We start from the raw sequence: 18,460 nt of genomic DNA on the forward strand, positions 1-18,460 counted from the left end.
CAACCGATAAACACCAAACAATACTGATTTTCTCCCATACACAAAAGAGATTAATAAACAAATTAAAACTCTACTAGAAAACGAAGTAATTGAACCATCCACTTCCCTTTATAACTCCCCTTTTTAGATTGTCCCAAAAAAGCCAGACTCAAAAGGAAATAAACAATGGAGGATGGTGATCGACTACCGTGTCCTAAATGAAAAGACCATAGGTGACACCTACCCGTTACCAAACATTACTGATATATTAGATCAGCTCGGCAGTGCGAAATATTTCAGCGTGTTTGATCTTGCCTCGGGTTTCTATCAGATCAAAATGGACAAAAATCATGCCCATAAGACGACTTTTTCCACGCCACATGGGCATTATGAATTTACACAAATGCCATTTGGCTTAAAAAACGCTCCTGCGACATTCCAGCGATTAATGGACCAAGTCCTGAGTGGGCTGCAAGGAACAGAACTATTCGTTTATCTTGACGATATAGTGCTCTATTCCAGTTCACTCAGAGAACACGAGATAAAATTTAAAACTCTCGCTGACCGCCTCAAACAAGCCGGACTCCGTCTCCAACCCGATAAATGCGAATTTCTCCGGAAAGAAGTGAATTACCTAGGCCACGTGATCAGCGAAACGGGAGTTAAACCAGACCTCCAAAAGATTAAAGCGGTTTAACAATTTCCTACCCCCAAAAATGCCAAAAATATCAAACAATTTTTGGGTTTAGCGGGATACTACCGGCGGTTCATACTCGATTTTTCAAAGATTTCTAAACCACTAACTAGCCTACTAAAAAAAGAAGTAACCTTTAATTGGACCGAATTGCAGAATTCTGCATTTAACCAACTGTGTTCAATGCTTTGCAAGAGCCCATACTACTGTAACGGTGCGTATTTTTACGCCTCACGGGCGGTGCGTAACGATACGGAATGCGGATTTTTACGATGCGAAATTACGACGATGCGTAGTTAGCAAAGCGGATTCTTACGACGCGGAATAACTCGTCGGTTTGCCAGAATTCGTTCGTGTGGTTTATCGAGAGACTCCAAATTAACAAAAATAACAAAAATAATTTAAAGAAAAATAAATATTTATTCAAGAGAGCACTTGGACTAATAATGTAATTATAAAAGAAAATATTAACAACGAGTACATGAGTATTTCTTTAACGGTTAAACTATCTAATATCTTAACGGTATAAATGAGTACAAATATCGGAAATAAACGGATAATGAATAGACTGCGTAATTTTTTAATCGTGTCGCGCGTTTGGCCGCAATTTAAATAACTATGAACATGATTAATCCTATTTAATTCTACATCGGTTGGTTCGTACGGTACGGAGTCAAAATATTAAAAAATAAGTGATACCGCGTATATCCGAGCCCTGCTGAGTTGTCGACGGTTGCCGGTGCGCTGTGTCCGAAGACAGAGAGAGACTTCTCTCGTGCGAGGGATATAGGAAGTCGAATACCGGGAACACCCGACCGAGGCAGAGAACGCCCTGCCCCTAGAACGACGGGAAGTCGGAAGTCAAACGCCGGGAATACCCGACCGAGGCAGAGAACGCCCTGCCCCTAGAACGACGGAAAGTCGGAAGTCGAACGCCGGAAACACCCGACCGAGGCAGAGAACGCCCTGCCCCTAGAACGACGAGGTATAGGAAGTCGAACGCCGGGAACACCCGACCGAAGCAGAGAACGCCTTGCTCCTAGAACGACTGTCGGGATGGGAGCGAGTACGACCGGAGCTTCAGAGTGCGCTCTGAGGCTTGTCCGAGTCGTACTCGGGGGAATGGTATCGGTCTGCTCCGCGAGCCGGCTTTTATACCGGTCGCGCTACCCCCACTTGGGGTGCTACCCTACCCGGCAGCTACCCCTTCTCGAGCTACTACCCTCGAGTTGGGGGATCGGAATGCGGCCCGCAATGGGGGGTGCACACGTGAAGCCCGTGTGGCGCTTAGTAACAGCGCGTGCTGTTACACTACAATACCCGGATTTTACCAAAATCTTTGTTGTCACTACCGACGCCTCGGGTTTTGCCATTGGAGGAGTCCTTAGCCAAGGACCCGTCGGCAAAAACTTGCCAATAAGCTACACCTCACGGCTACTTAATAATGCAGAACAAAATTATTCGACAATAGAAAAGGAACTGCTAGCAATAGTATATTGCGTAAACCATTTCCGCCCATACTTGTACGGTTGCAAGTTTACCTTAATCACAGACCACAAGCCACTCGTATGGCTCCATTCCGTAAAAGATCCAACTTCGCGACTTGTACGATGGCGTTTGAAATTGCAGGAATATGAATATGAAGTTACGTACAAAACTGGAAAAATCAACGCAAACGCTGACGCTCTATCCAGGAACCCTGTCCCACTCCTACCACTTTCAATAACTCCAAATCCCTCGAGCTCTGACAAAGAAACCTTTACAGCCAGACCTCCTAATAAAGCCTCGAATCCTAGCGTCGAACACCCAAATGTAGGAAGAACCAACTCGAATAACTCTGAGGAAGAGAAAGACCTCTCATCAGATTAAGAAAACGATAAAAACCAGACCGACTCACCGACAGACGATCCCGACAATAACAGCGATCCCGAAATCTTTGACGATCCCAACCCTCCTTACGTCTTCTCAAAACCGAAAATGACTTTCATTAAAGATAACTTCTCTACACGAAAAGACAATCTTGTCATCTTTGTAACTCAAAAGGGGGAACCCTGCGACGAAGAAGCACGGATCTTGCTAAAACAAAACGAAAACTTAGATTTAACAGGAGGCACGAGCGAAAACCGACAATCAGAGCAATCGCCGCGTGATCGCGCTTACAGTAAAAGAAAAGGAAAGATATTCAACTAAATTAAAAACAGTAAAAGAAGCTTTGCACTCTCTCTTAGATGTAGTAATCGAACTACAACTAAGCATAGTCTCAATTTGTCGAAGTAACATCGCGGAAATCGCCTGGATGGAGGTTTATAGTTATATGCGTAAACTATTTGTTAATAAGGACCTCACGATATTAATTTGCACCAACCAGATTGAAATCCCCGATATAAACAAACGAAAAGATATTATTAAAGAGAACCATGCCTCGGCAATTGGCGGTCACAAAGGGATTACCAAAACCTATTACAGAATCAAACAGCGATATTTCTGGCCGCATATGAAGCGAAAAATAGAATCTTACATTCAGGCCTGTCGAGACTGCCAGCTAAAGAAACTTGTCAGGGTTAAAACCAAACAACTCATGGTTTTCACAGACACCCCTGATTCCAGCTTCGATAAAATATCTATAGACATCATGGGGCCTTTATCTATTTCACCTAACGGTTATAGATATATATTAACGATCCAAGACTTACTCACTAAATATTCGCTAGCAATCCCTTTGCGGTCAGCCTCGGCTCTCGAAGTTGCCGTCGCCTTCGTTAAAGAATTTATCTGTGTATATAGCGCACCTAAAGCCCTCCTTACCGATCAAGGATCTCACTTCCTGAATAGCTTAATGAAAGCAATCGCGCATAAATTTCGAATTAGACATTTTAAGGCAACCGCTTACCGGCCACAAACGAGCGGCTCCATCGAAAGATCCCACCATGTGCTGGGAGTACCTGAAACAATTCACAAACAAAAACGATTGGGACACCCATTTAAAATTCGCATCTTTTTCTTACAACACTAGTTTTCATGAGAGTACAAAATTTACACCATATGAGCTCGTCTTTGGCCGGATAGCCCGAGTACCTTCCGGAGACGACACACTTGGAGACACTCAGAACGAAAGCTACGCTTCCTATTTAACCGACCTATTTAATAAAATCAGGAACGCCCAGGAAAACGCCAAACAAAATCTGATTGCCTCTAAAGAAAGAACAAAAACCTACTATAATAGGAAAATAAATCCACACAATTTTAAAGTAGGCGACCAAGTATTTCTACTAAAAGAACCTATTAAAGGCTGTCGTGTGTCGAAAGACCACAACGTAATAATTATAGGTTAATTAGGCAATAACAATAATAAACATTTAGAAGGCCATTAATCGAGGCCACTTCTCGAGAATCCTGTAACAAAAGTTATTTAATTATTAAACAATTAGGCGCTGACGCGAGCACTCGTTCTTAGAAGCCCGAGTGTCACTTGCGTCTAAAGTAGGTTAAACAGATCTGCATTTTGGTAACACAATGGATCGATATAGTTCAAGTCTCATTGTGTTCCGAATAATGATCCGTATAAATTAAGGCGGCACACAAGGCGCTGCGGGTTTTTTATCAGCAAAGTTCCGGACGAAGCACGACACGTCGCGTACACGCGTAACCACGGTAGTACGGTCGCCGAATAAGTGAGGTGACAAGTGTAATAAGAAAATACCAAATAAAAGTTATTCTATCTATTCAGAAGTGCTTAATTGTTCTAAACTCTCCGAGCCAAAGCCCCCTTGACCAGCACGGCGAATCCCGAATCTTTACGCAGCGCTTACCGCTACCAAAGTAGGCCAACAAGGCAAACTATCTGCCCAATACACGGGCCCTCATGAGATTCTCCAGGTACTTTCTAGAAATAACGTCAAACTAAATATAAGTCGTAATAGAACAAAAATAGTGCATGTAAATAAAATCAAATTAGCTAGAACATAAGCATTAGTGATAAGCCTAGTCCATAAGCCCACGATAGAAGGAGAAAAGCAGCCCCCACCACTCATCAACGGAAGGGATAAAAGGCGATCGCACACTGAGTACCGAGCCAGAAACCATCCTCCCACGATGACACACACTTTGCTGGGACCAATCGGGACATCATTCCTAGTCATTTTCTCGACTACCGTCAACCGAGCTATGGTTGGATATGACTGTGGAGGCGAGGGGTTAAATATCACCACACTCTCACTAGTAGACATTGGGAATTGTCAACTAGATAATTTAGAGCCACAGTCCGAAGAAACATATGTACAACTACTCCAGATAAGTGAGTTTGACCACAACGAAGCCATACAATGCAGGATCGAGATAGATCGCACTATTTATTATTGTGGAATGCACTCACACGCATCTGTAGTACATAACGGGAAACACGAATATATCCAAGAAGTCTCTGGCAATAAGTGCAAAATTCTGCACTCTAACGGCGCCATATTTCTGGGACACAATGCTCTTATAACCGGGATCAAACCAAACACCACGACGTCCCGCAGCATTACCCTTGCTGGAATAATTGAAGTAAACGGACGGTGTTCAGGCACAAAATTCAGTGACTCTTATGGGACCTGGGACAACGTCGTTATGCAGGCATCAATCAAAATAACAACGCGGAAATTGGAGCTAGCTATCAAATACTCCAACAACGAGGTCATCCTTCCAGCAGGAGTTCGCTGCCTCACAACAGACGGGGAGTGCACCGACGCTGACGGCATGGCCACCTTTTGGACCACCGTACCCAAAGACAATTGTCAGACTCAAAAATACGACGTCTTATATGAAGGGCTCGCGTACAAACTCACGCAAACTAATTCACCTACCATTTATACGGTGACCACCAAGGATACCACCTTCGCCTTGGCTGGGACTTCAGACATCAACATCTGTGGGTACAAAGTTATGCAAACGGAACATCCTAAACTACTCATCCTGGAGACCAAAAAGGGAAGAACCTTCAAAGCCGCGACCAAAATCTCTGTAGACAATATCGACATATTTTCATACGTAAATTCCAAATTCATATACGTCGAGAAGCACCAAAATACTCAGCTCACCCAGCTATACAGAGATATAATGAATCAGAAATGTGTTTTAGAAAGGCAAATTTTAGAAAATGCACTCTCCCTTTCGAGCATCTCGCCAGATGAGATGGCTTACTGATTAATACGGAAACCGGGGTATACAGCTTTAACCGCAGGAGAAGTCATCTATATTATTAAATGTGTCCCAATCAACTGTAAGATACGCCAAACTAAAAAATGCTACACTGAATTACCCGTGGCTCACGGCAACACATCATATTTCCTCTTACCACGATCCAGGGTGTTGACCAACAGCGGAACCACTAGAGAGTGCAACGAGATGCTCCCGAGTATGTATCAAATCGACGGGACTTGGTTCAAATTCTTACCCAAGGCCGCCGAAGCGATGCCTCCATCCATCATCCAACCACTGACCAAGCCAAGATGGAAGTACGTCAGTCCTGCAAACCTGGCCACCAATGGAATATACTCAACAAAGGATCTCGAGCGGTTACGAAATCACATCATGTTTCCTATCGAGAAACCCTCGATGTTGGACATTTTAGCTCAAGGTGCAATGGGAAGACCCATTCCCCGAGAAAGTGTCTCGTTATATAATCTGATGGACGAAGACTCTTTAAATAAAATCGCAGAAGACACCGGATTGAAGCTCTGGCAAGGATTCATAACCTTCGGCTCAGCGAGTGCAGGAGTCCTTGCCATTATTCTGTTGGTGAGATTGGCTAAGCTAGTAGTAGACTCAATAATACGAGACTACGCTCTACACTCTGTCTATGGATGGAGCCTCCATCTCTTAGGAGCAATTTGGAGCTCTATCACCCATCTGCTACTACAGATAGGAAAGAGGAAAATCCGAGGGCCAAACTGCAGCGCCAATGGAGACCAAATAACCGGGGAAATACCTTTAACATCACCCAAAGATATCGTCTCAGACTCAATCTAGTGAGTGAACCTTGCCGCTCTAATAAAACAGCGACGAGTGTCCTTCTACTATGTGAACTAAAAAGACATTCAAAAAACTTTCAGCGTTAGAATTAAGTTGGCGTTAGAATAAGTCCCATGTCAAAACAATTTCATAAAATAATTTTTAATGTTAAAATTAAGTTGGCGTTAAAATAAGTCTTATGTAAAAACAATTTCAGCGTTAAAATTAAGTTGGCGTTAGAATAAGTCCCATGTCAAAACAATTTTATAAAATAATTTTTAGCGTTAGAATTAAATTGGCGTTAAAATAAGTCCTATGTCAAACAATTTCATATAATAATTTTCAGCGTTAGAATAAAGTTTTATGTAAAAAACAATTTTATAAAATAATTTTCAGCGTCAGAATTAAGTCGGCGTTAGAATAATTAGAATAAGTTATAAGAAAATAGGGTCCGACATCTCGACTGTCCAAAACTGCGTCAGAAAATAAGTAAACGCTAGAAAATAAACAATAGAATAAGATAAAACAAATAAATAATTTGATCTCCTAACATTGCGACAGATAACTCAACTCCTTAAATCAAGCGTTAGAAATAAGAAACCGAACAACCAACACTAAAAATAACCAGCGTTAGAATTAGACCCATAATCCTCATAGAAAATGCTGGAACTAACGTTCATCATTTTCTTCCTGGGGAGGGAGGTGTAACGTCCTCCGACCGTTATAGTTAAATTTTTTCAAACGTTCTTTTTACAAGAATGTTCTCGAACCTTCCCGAACCTTCCAAAAAATTCCATTTCCAGAACGTTCTCGAACATTCTGGAAAATTCTCGAACGTACACTGTCTCGGAAGCACGTACGTGATCCACCATAAAACTCTCAAACGTGCTCGGTCCCCGAGGCACGTACGGACCCGCCATAAAACCATCCAACTTTTTCCAACCCTTTTTTTTTTAAACCTATCCGTAAGACCCTTCAAACCCAAAATTCCAAAACCCTGTTTTTGCGATAAAAGTAATAAAATCTTTGGGTATAAAAGAACCCACGCTAGCCAAGTAAGTTCAGTTCTACTCCGGTCTCGACACGACCAACATCTCTGAATCCGACTCTATCTCTATATCGAACTTAGAATCATTTAACATTTGTAAACGTAACTTAGTAAAAGTATTCGCAAGCGTAAGTTAATAAAAGTGTAACGTGTAGATTATTAACAGAATTTGTACTTTAGAATTTATAGTAAAGTGTTTGTTAAATTAACATCTCAGCTCAATTATCTTTGCGTCTTTAACCTACCTCTATATCCATCCTAGTGTCACTACGAATCAGCACTCAGATTTAATAACTCCGGTGCGGACCACCGCACGTTGTATTAATTTCTGTATCCTCGCGAATCATGGTGCGGCCCACCGCACGCTTTACGCCTGGAATTTTTGAATTGACACAATCTTCTTCTCATGCCAAAATCTAAGACGCGTCGCGGAGGAGTAAAATATCGCGCGCGCCAGTTGCTCCTTCAATACACCAGACCGGCTACTGCGGAACATTCTCAATATATCGGCGTGGAAAAATATTACGACTCCGAGTACGAAAGTGTGTGCAACGACTCTGACCAGTTCTCTCGACGTGAAGGATTCAACCCCCACCGGTCGTGGCCCTTTACGCTGATCCCGTTAGACAGCATTCCTTTCTCAATCAACCCGGCACGGATACCGTTAGGGGACCCGAGGAGGACCAATTACATCTCAAAAAACCAGAACGCCTGAATATTGGTAAGTACAAAATTAAATAATTAACAAAATCACGACGTCCGCGACCCCGCATCGACCCGCGAATTAGTGTTAGCATATATTAAATTACATCGAATATTCCCCTAATCGATACAGGCTTTTACTTTTCCGGTTTTTCCTAGACAACTGATTAGATTGTGCGTACCCAGGGTAGGGTCCCACAAGCCCGATTACCCGAAAGTAATCGTGTTCCCTAAGTTTAGTTTTTATAACAAAGACTTGCCGGGACGTAACAATATATGATTTGCATTTCTATGCTGATACATGGCGAGCGGTCGCGTCGCGCCGCGCCGTGAAGCGCTACGCGCGGCTTTAAACGCGATTTTCTCCACAAAATATGAATTTGAGCAAAAATGTGCAGATATTTCTTGAAGTACACAGTATAAATTATTTAATGACACAAAAAAAGTTTTGATTGGCCGCGGAACATTTTGAGACATTGAATCAGTGGAAGTCGACATCATAAAAAATATCAAAATACTCGACTTAAGCACCTTATTTTATAAAAATTTGAGCATATTTTTTAACTTTTTAAGTCTTCTGTTGTCTTAATGTTTCTATACAGACATAAAATAAAATTAAAAATGCTTATAAAAATATTTTAAACTGTTAACTAACACAAACAAAGTAAACGCTACTACTGGTATAGCATTCATATTTTTAAATTCGAACTTGCACCAACAAAACAATAATTGATCAATACGCATAAAATGGGCTCACATGTACATTAACATGACTCAATGATGATGGCATACACTTTTTCTTTCAATACTGTAAGTGACTTTTGGCCAGTTTTTCTGATCTCCTAGCCCACTGTGCATCGCCCGGTGCTTTCGATGCAAAACAAAGTCTATAATTACACAGTTTATTCGGTAAACTTCTTTTGTTAATAATTTTTAAGATATGATTAAAGACGAAAAAGTAGACAATTTTTCTTTATCAATCGATCTCATTGAAATAGCTTACGATAAACTTATATAGGCAATTTTATCAAACATATCAGGATAAATATTTATGAATCAAAAACATGATTTGATTATATCAATTATTTTTATTTACTTTTAACAGAGTCTTAAAACAGAGAAGATTTTGTGCACTTTTGTACACAGAATTATTATAGAAAAAAGCAAAAAAGCAACAAATCATTAGTAACGTTTTTAAGGTTAGGAAAACTCACGAAGCATATGTCCGATTGCAACCACGGTGTGTCCGTTTTCTATTGTGTCCAATTTTCAACGTATCCGATTGCAACTGTGTCCAATTGTCACTGTGTCCGCTTCCAAACACCGTATGTCCGTTTCTTATCATGTCCGATTGGACCTGTGTCCGATGCATTCAATCTACTGTGTCAAAATTATTCTGTGCGCAACTGGGACTTACTCGTGGTGTGTGATGATGATTATCGCTCAGACAACATGCAAGTCTTAAAAACATCTGAAAGACGTCCAAAAAACGTCAGAAAAAAATGACGTCTTTTGAAGATCTTCTTTCAGATGTCTTTAAAACTTGCGTATTGTTTAGGTATCTATGTTACTATAAAGGCCACTTCTCCCAATATCTGTTAACTCTAACCGACCAGTAACTTTTTAGAACAGCCAACTTCGAAACTTGTATATGTCGTCGATTCTAACCTAATCTTTTAGTATATTGATAAAAAGTGTATAAAAGTTAACAGTAAAAAAAGATATTTACAATACTAACATTATATTATATATATATGATATTTACGTTATGAAAGAAATTTTCTCTTTCCGTTGCAATGTTTCATTCTTCATATTGGCAATCTTCTAACCATTGGTTAGAGTTAACAGACATTGGAAAAAATAGCCCTAAGTCGTCTATATGTGAAAGAAGAGAATAATAGATAATACACTATTCAAGATGGCAACTATATTTTATTGTGCAATCTGGCACGTTAGCTGAATTTCGCGAAATAGGAAAAAAAAGAAGATGGCTTGTAAAAGCCATTATATTGCTAAGCAAGGGTGTGCATTTACAAAGAGTAAAAACATAACTATTTTTTAAAGATGATAAGTTTTATAATTGTAGACATCTACGGGTAAGGTTTCTGTCAAGCCGAGCAGTTCAGTGGCGGCGGCGGTGGTGTGCAAAGAAGCCGGATGATGAGACGCAGCCGTAGTCGCAGCCGCAGTGTTGGCCGCATGCGCAGCCGCGGTTGCAGCATTGTTTTGCGCAGTTTGAGCGGCGTTGGCAGCTTTTTGTGCCGCTGCTTGCGTTGTTTCGAAGTCCAAGCGTGCCGCTGCAAGTTGTTCTGCGATAGCCTCGGCACGTGCTTTTGCCTGACCAACCATCGTTGTCTGCGCTGCTAGTTCGGCCGCTGTCTCGGCTGCCGCTTGCGCAGCATGCTCGGCAGTTGCCTGCGCCGCGTTTAACGCCGTGGTGATCACTTGTACTTGGTGCATTGCCTGTTGAGCTGCATTTTTCGCGGCTACAGCTGCACGCTGAGCTTGTTGTAACTGCTGTTTTTCACCATCCACAGCAACATACGCGTCCCTCGACTGTTGTTCAAGACCCATCACGATAATTTGTTTGCCAGCCAAAGCTGCAGCGGCTGTCGCCGCAGATTGCGCCGCCGCTTGAGCCAATATATTCTTAGCTACATACGCCGCTTGTCCAGCGGCCGACGGTTGCTGATTCAATTGAGTGTGAGCCTGTTCAGCGGCTCCTAAAACAAATGCATAAATACATTCAGAGTGTAAAGTTCGTTTTTGTTTTATATATTCGCTAAGCTATAATGGTTACTGTTAGAGTCATATTATACACTTTGAGTTACGCTATTCATCTTTTTAACAGTAGTAAAAACTTCAAGTTTAGTATTTTAATTATAATATTTAAATTATCATATATTTGCAACTTGAGTAATTATAGTGCATTTAGGATGATTGCACCAAAGTATCGGAGTTTTTTTTGTGCATGCGCGTTAAGCGATTTTTAATCACGTTTATATCTCACTTTATTTTGATGTGTTTATTTGTTCTAAATTGATTTTATAAACTTTTATTTGGTAAACACTAATCACAATAAATATAAAAATTAAAATTATTATAAATAATCAATCAAATTTTGTTATAAAAGTATTTGTAATAATAAATTTGATGAATACAATTAAGTGATTAAAAAAGACAAACTTATAGGGTGTACCATTTTAAAAAATATGTTTAAATATATAAAAAAAACGACGCGTTTTAGAAAAAAAATGTTTTGAACAACAATTGTTTGGTTTTGAGGACGACATAAAATGATAAAATTAGTACGGCGGTGAATACGGCGTTCGAAATGCCGAACAGTACTTCTAAGTACTGTATTGGTAAAATGTCAGATTACATACCAAATGGAATTGTCGATATTATTCTTGTGCTTGGGGAATGTTGTGGTAATTACCGTCTGGCATTTTACCAATATCTCAAAAAAGAAAGTGCAAAATTGTTATAAAGTACAATCTATTCAATGTGCTTACTGATATCAACAAGAAAATGTACCAATAATCAATGTTGACAAATGTTAAATGTCAATTTTGATGTGTTTTGATGTGTACAATATTAATCTCATGTAAGTTGCGTAAAAAAAAGATATAATAAATACATAAGTAAACTTTGATATAAAATTGTAACGATTGACTCGCGTTATGATTCTACTAATAATTAAGAACCAAAATCTAATTAATCTTTTAAAAACACAAAACTATTTGAATTGAAGACGTAAAATCTGGATCAGCAATAAGAAATTGATGGGCTTCATTTTAAAAATCCACCTGTACTTTATTGGGCCTAACTAGGGACTTACAAGAGGATCATCAAACATAGAAATCACTGATTTTGCTGAATTTTTTATATAATGTAGTACTACCCTCCCACTAAATCGTGGTAAAGCGCTAAACGACGAAACTCTCAAAAATAAGCGAGAAAAATGCATTTAAAACAAACATATAAACATGTAGTCGTACAGGAAACTATACAAATATATGTATATGAAAAGGAAGGGAAGTAAAAGAAAACCAATAAAAAACTGTGAATCTTTTTTACGTTTATAACTTATAACATTTTTAGTCGAAACTCGTTACTCATACAAGAATAAAAATCGTGGCAAAAGTAAAAAATAATTTAAAATTTATTACTAATAAATTTTTACTAAATTGTTTATTGTTTAGACAATTAAACATTGCATAACTTAAAATTAAATTAATTATATTAACAACTTGTAATGCATATAAATGAAATAATTGTGAAAGATAATAAATAATATAATGAAAACATATATAAAACATATATAATCAAAATAAATTATTTGAGGAGATATATTAATTAAGAAATCTAAGACTTTATTATTATACAATATAATAGAAGAGCATTAAGAGCCGTCGCAGGATGTTAGTGCGAAATTTTTAATTTTTTTAAAAGAAATTAATTAATTAGTCTACATGAGACAGTTAAATTGTACACCGATCTCAGATCAAGATACATAAAGTGTACGAAAAGTTAAGTACATTGTTCTCACATATGGAGGATCATAATGTATTGATAGGAATTATTGGAAAAAAAGGAAGAGAGAGAAAAAATATTATGGCGCGAGTGGCTAATCAAAAAGCACAGTGCAGCGCATATTAAATGAAAATCGATTCCATGAATAAGGTAAATGTCCCAATTAGTGACAATATCCCAATTTGTAACAATCGTGTCTCTTTTTCTCAATAAATTAATTAATATTGATCAATGTTTTTTCTAAAAAATGTGTTGGTATTCAAAATTGTACATATTATCAATAAATTTTGAGTAAAATTAAACGCTTTTGTAGACGCTAAAATATTATGATTATAAGCATGCTGCCAATAGTAGCAAATCGAACAGTTGCTTACTGATATCTTATGAGGCAACGACTATATCGATGGTCCCTTCGTCGATTGATTCCAGCTATTATTAAGCTAAAAATAAATAAAAAATAAGCATCCAAAGTTAAGTAGATATTAAGAAACATTGTGAGTAAACTGAAAACGTCACAAAATACATATTTTTTTAGTTAATGCATGTGTCACTAATCGGTACTAAAAATATTTGTTTGTCTTTATTACTGACAATCGAAACAAATATGATATAAAACGATAAAAACGTTCTTATTTTTAAAGAAGTCATGTAATTTATAAAAATCAATCATTATTGAATTAAGGAATGGCATCAATATCGTAACTTATCCTTCCAGAATTTAGAAAATTAATACAAATACGAGTTCCTAATCTATAAATTGTCATGTTTAAGTCAATAATAGGGATACTCATGATTCTGTACCAATTTGTGATACTCAGTAAAGTTCCCAATCTATTAATTATCACGTGTGAGTATTAAAACACTCGTGATTCTTTATCTTAAATGATAAAAAGATAAACTGAAAGTAAAACTGCAAGTGATTAAAATAACAATAGATAGATATCAATGTAAATATTGTATAAATGTATGTATAAATGTATATAATAACGTTGTATTACTTTTTTCTTTTTATATTCAATAAAAATACTTAATGTCAAAATCGGTAATAAGTCAAAATTTTATGTCCATTTATGTTCATTATATATCAGTAAAGAGATGTACCTATTTCTACAACGTGTCAATAATAGGGACGTTCCTATTTCTACGACGTGTCAGTAATAAAGACGTTTGTATGCCTATCACCTATCGGTGATATAAACCAGCGCTCGGAATTAGTTGCACATTTCGGGCCGATTCTGGAGACGACGCCTTCTGTCCCCCCACTACCGCCCGGCCGCTGGCGGCCGAGCCGCCGATAGCTCTGGTTCAAGAGCGTTTTATATTAGAAATAGGCTGGATTGTTTAGGCATCTCTCAGGAAATCGTAACATTTTCTTCACTACATAAATAATGTTTATTTTCATTAATACATAATATATATATTTAATTATTAATGAAAATAAACATTATTTATGTAGCAAAAAAAATATTACTATTTTTTGAGAGGTGCCTCAACAACCGAGCCTATTTCTTATATAAAACGCTCCTGCGCCAGAGCTATCGGCGGCTCGACCGCCAGCGGCCGGGCGGTAGTGGGGGAACAGGAGGCGTCGTCTCTTGAATTGGCCCGAAATGTGCAACTAATTCCGAGCGCTGATATAAACTAAGCATGTGTCACAAATTGGGACAATTTCAAATTCATGTGTCACTAAATGGTACAGAAACAATATTTACAAAGATATAATAAATAAATTAAGAATTTTTAAAAAAGTAAGAAAATTTAATTTTATCAGAATCTTAAATGTCCAAATTTTCTAATAAAATTAATTTTATATACTTATTGTGACATATATATCGATAATTTATTAGTTTATTTTCACGACGAGGTAACTTTGTCACTAATTGGGACATTTACCTTACCATTATACTAAGGTGCAAAATTTATTGCCCCAAGATTATGAAGCAAGAGTGAGATTTTATACATGGCTACTAAATAAAGAAGAGAATCAACCCGGTTTTGTAAATAACATCTTATTTATTCATGAATCGTGCTTTACGCATTTTTTCAATACGGTATTTTCAATACGCACAATACACATATCTGGGTTAATGAGAATCCAAACGGATATCACATAAAAAATTACCAGCATCGGTTCAATATCAATTTATGAGCTGGCATATTAAATACCTCGATAGTAAATTTTACGATTTTGTACAAAAATGTGTAAGATTCTACGAATTTCATTTCTTATATGAGCCCCAATTTCAGATTGGTCCGTTTGAAATGCCCGCGAGACTCACTGGACATGTTTACAGCAATTTTTTGGAAACAGACTTGGTAGAATTAATGGAAAATGTGCCATTAAATTAAAAACAAGAAATGTTTTTCCAACACGACAAAGCGCTGCCTCATACATCTTTACGCGTGCGTCGCGTGTTGAATGCGAGCTATCAGGAAAGATGGATAGGCCGCGAAGGTATTGTTAATTGGCCAGCGAGATCTCCAGATTTGACGTCGTTGGATTTTTTTCTTTGGGACACAATAAAACAATACATTTACCGAGACCGCATTAATAATCGTGAGAAACTCAAAAAAAAAAATAATCGAAACATTTGCGATTATAACACCAGAAATGCTGCGTAACACGCAGCAAAATTTAATATACATCCAATGCGACGGTGAACGTTTCGAACATCTTTTATAAGTACGCAACATTAAATTTTTATTTCAACTTTTAATACAAATTAGCGCATTTTTTGCAGTTGGTATGTGTTGAATTATTTTGTACAATACAAGCGTAACGTTCAACGACAACATTAATTCGTCTGTTGGGCACTACAAATCCTGTTTCCCGCATCGACGCGCATCGCTTTAATATGACAAGTTAGAAACTATTCTCATTCCAAAATTCGCTAGTGTTGCAACGGTGTACAAAGAAATAAAATGAATAAAGTGAGCTAATAAGTAAAGTGTTATGCAAGGGCTCTTTCGAGCTGCTATGTCCATGAACGCGTGAAATTTTGACAAGCTGATTGGTGAACTTTAAACCTTTCTCATTCAAAAACTATAGCAGCCTCGACATTTTGGTATTAAGATTTTCGTCTCCAATGATCTCAAAAATCTGTCATTAACAGGTGTTACGGTAAGTCTGGGACACCCTGTATAATTATTTGCTATATCCCTCATAATTTTTCATTTTTGGAGTAGATTTTTGAATTTCTTTTAAAATTTTATATACTTTGTTCTGAGCTGTCAGAAGATAATTATGATAATAATATCAGAAGATAATGATGAAGATAATGAAAAATTCCAAATCAAAATAAAGTCTCTGTCCGCGTTTTGCTATAGTTAATTTACCATAGCTAGTTGATTAGTTGGTTACTACGCATGCACAAGTTGGCACCGATGCAATAATGCAGTCATCGCGAACGCACTATTACTTGCTCGGCATAGTCGTTTAATATTTATTCAAAAAAGTTTGCTTTTGAATCTACACTACGCGTCAAAATTAGGGGATAGAAAATTTCGGGTCGATTTTTGGGTGTTTTTTGAGCGGCTGTATCTCCGCAAAAAATGGACGAAAAAAATTTTTAAGAAAAGCGTTTTGAAGTTTGAATCTTCTAGTTTCCGAATCTTCGCAGAAAACTCTCGTATCATCATTTTTAACTGAGTTATCCTCCATTGAACGAACCAATCCGGAAATAAAAAAATTTCCCCAAATTGAGCAACGTGCATGGACCAGAAAATTTTTTTTTGTCAAAAACCGATTCCACGACGTTAAGGGGGGAGCCTCGTGTAACCGGTTAAAAAAATTGAAAAATTTTTTTTTGCTTTAATCAATAGTAATCCATGTAGAAAATATATTCCCAAAGTTACAGAACAAAATTCGAAGTTTTAAGGAGTCCACAGCCCATTTCCTGCGCGCAGATATACAAGCGCGCGGCGAGGCGCTTGGTCAACGGTAACATAAGATATAAGATTATAAAATTTGTAACTGTTTTTGGCGCGTTTTCGGAAGTACTTATTTGAGAGTGCAATTTGGAGAGTGCAAGCAAAGTGTGAAATTCGAAGAAGCAGGAAATCGGAGCCTCAGTTTTAAACTTGTTGTTACACTTTTCTTTTTTACTTTTCAATACCGAAAACTTTAAACGCGTTTTTCTCGAAACCAGTTTTTGGCAATTGGCGGGAAAGATTACTCGAAAACTATTCGATCAATCGAGTTGTCCCTGTGTATACATGTAGTTTAATAATATAAATTGTAGATGAACCTATAAAATTAGTAAAATAATTAATTTAAACAATTTTTATTGCATAAATAAGGTGACATTTTGTGGGTCAAAATTGCAATTTTTTTTTAAAGTGCTGCCATTTTTTTAATTTTCAACTTTTTACTTATTTTTTAGGTTTATCGACTAGATAATTTCATAGAAAAGAAAAACTTTTTTTTTGTTTCAAACGAGTGCAAAAGACGTTACAACTCCCGCCAATTCACAACTCCAGTGACGAGGCTGTGTCAACATTTGTTTATAGTGGCTCTATAATCAATTATTTTTAAACAAAAAAAATTTTTTTTTTACTTTTTAATATATGTTATAAAACACCAAAAAGTTTTAAAAAGATCCGTTGCATTGTTTTAAAAAAAAAAAATTCCTAAAAATTACTTTTGTTTTAGCGATTCATACGAGGCTCCCCCCTTAAAGCTCATACAATTCTCAACAATTTGCTTTTTTAGTGAATGCTGTGCGATTTTTTTTGACTGATTTTGAGTTATTGGCGGTTGAAGCAAAATTCGTACTTTCAATTTTCAACATCCGTAGCTCCGGAACAAATTGTTGTACGACATCCACCATGGGCTTTTTGGAAAGTTCAAAGTCTCCCCTACAAAACGCTTTTTTTAGAATTTTGATCCGACATTTTTTTTATTTCGACATATCGATTGTAAAAACGTGTTAAAAATCGCGTTTTTCTCTTTTTTCATTCACCTGGACTTTGCGAAAAATGATTGAAACCCCTGAGTGTCCACGTTTTTTTTTAGTTAAAGGTATGCCCAGTAACCACGCAAAATCCCGAGAGCGCTGGATTTTTCTTTCCTAGTGTTCTGAAGCTCGTAAGTTACGTTAACCCAGTAAGACCCAAACGGACGTTTTTTCGTGGCTTTTTTCAGCGGCTGTTTTTTCTACTAAACCGGTCCGGAAAAAATTCTAAAATAATTATTTTTGATGTAAAATTTATTGAACTTTCAGAATCTGTCTTCAGAATTTTTTCAAAATGCGATCCGAAAAAGTTATGGTTGTTTAAAAAAAAACCCGATTTTTTCAATCGATATTTTCGCATCGAAATTGGATGACGATATCTTTGGGAAGTAAAAATCTTGCGTCCATGAACTCTAAGCTTCAAAATGTATGGGTGAGTATTTTAAAATTAAAGATGGCGACGTCCAATATAGCAGTCCAAAGCCATTAAGAGGATGCTGGAGGATACCGGCCGGACATCATATTTTTTTGAACAGAAATATCTTTTTATTGGTTGCA

At 37.5% G+C, this 18,460-nt stretch overlaps 1 protein-coding gene across 2 annotated transcripts in view; it reads right to left on the reverse strand.

Moving 5' to 3' along the window:
* Positions 1–9,112: 9,112 nt before the first annotated feature.
* LOC105679222 (antifreeze protein Maxi) overlaps positions 9,113–18,460 on the reverse strand; it is a 126,200-nt gene continuing 116,852 nt past the window's right edge. For both annotated transcript variants that reach the window (XM_067354469.1, XM_067354468.1), the window contains one exon: positions 9,113–11,137. In XM_067354469.1, coding sequence (XP_067210570.1) covers positions 10,473–11,137 — 665 coding nt within the window. In that variant the 3' untranslated portion in view covers positions 9,113–10,472. The remainder of the gene's footprint in view (positions 11,138–18,460) is intronic.

Source organism: Linepithema humile, chromosome 4 (genome assembly GCF_040581485.1).
Source record: "Linepithema humile isolate Giens D197 chromosome 4, Lhum_UNIL_v1.0, whole genome shotgun sequence".
Lineage (NCBI taxonomy): Eukaryota > Metazoa > Arthropoda > Insecta > Hymenoptera > Formicidae > Linepithema > Linepithema humile.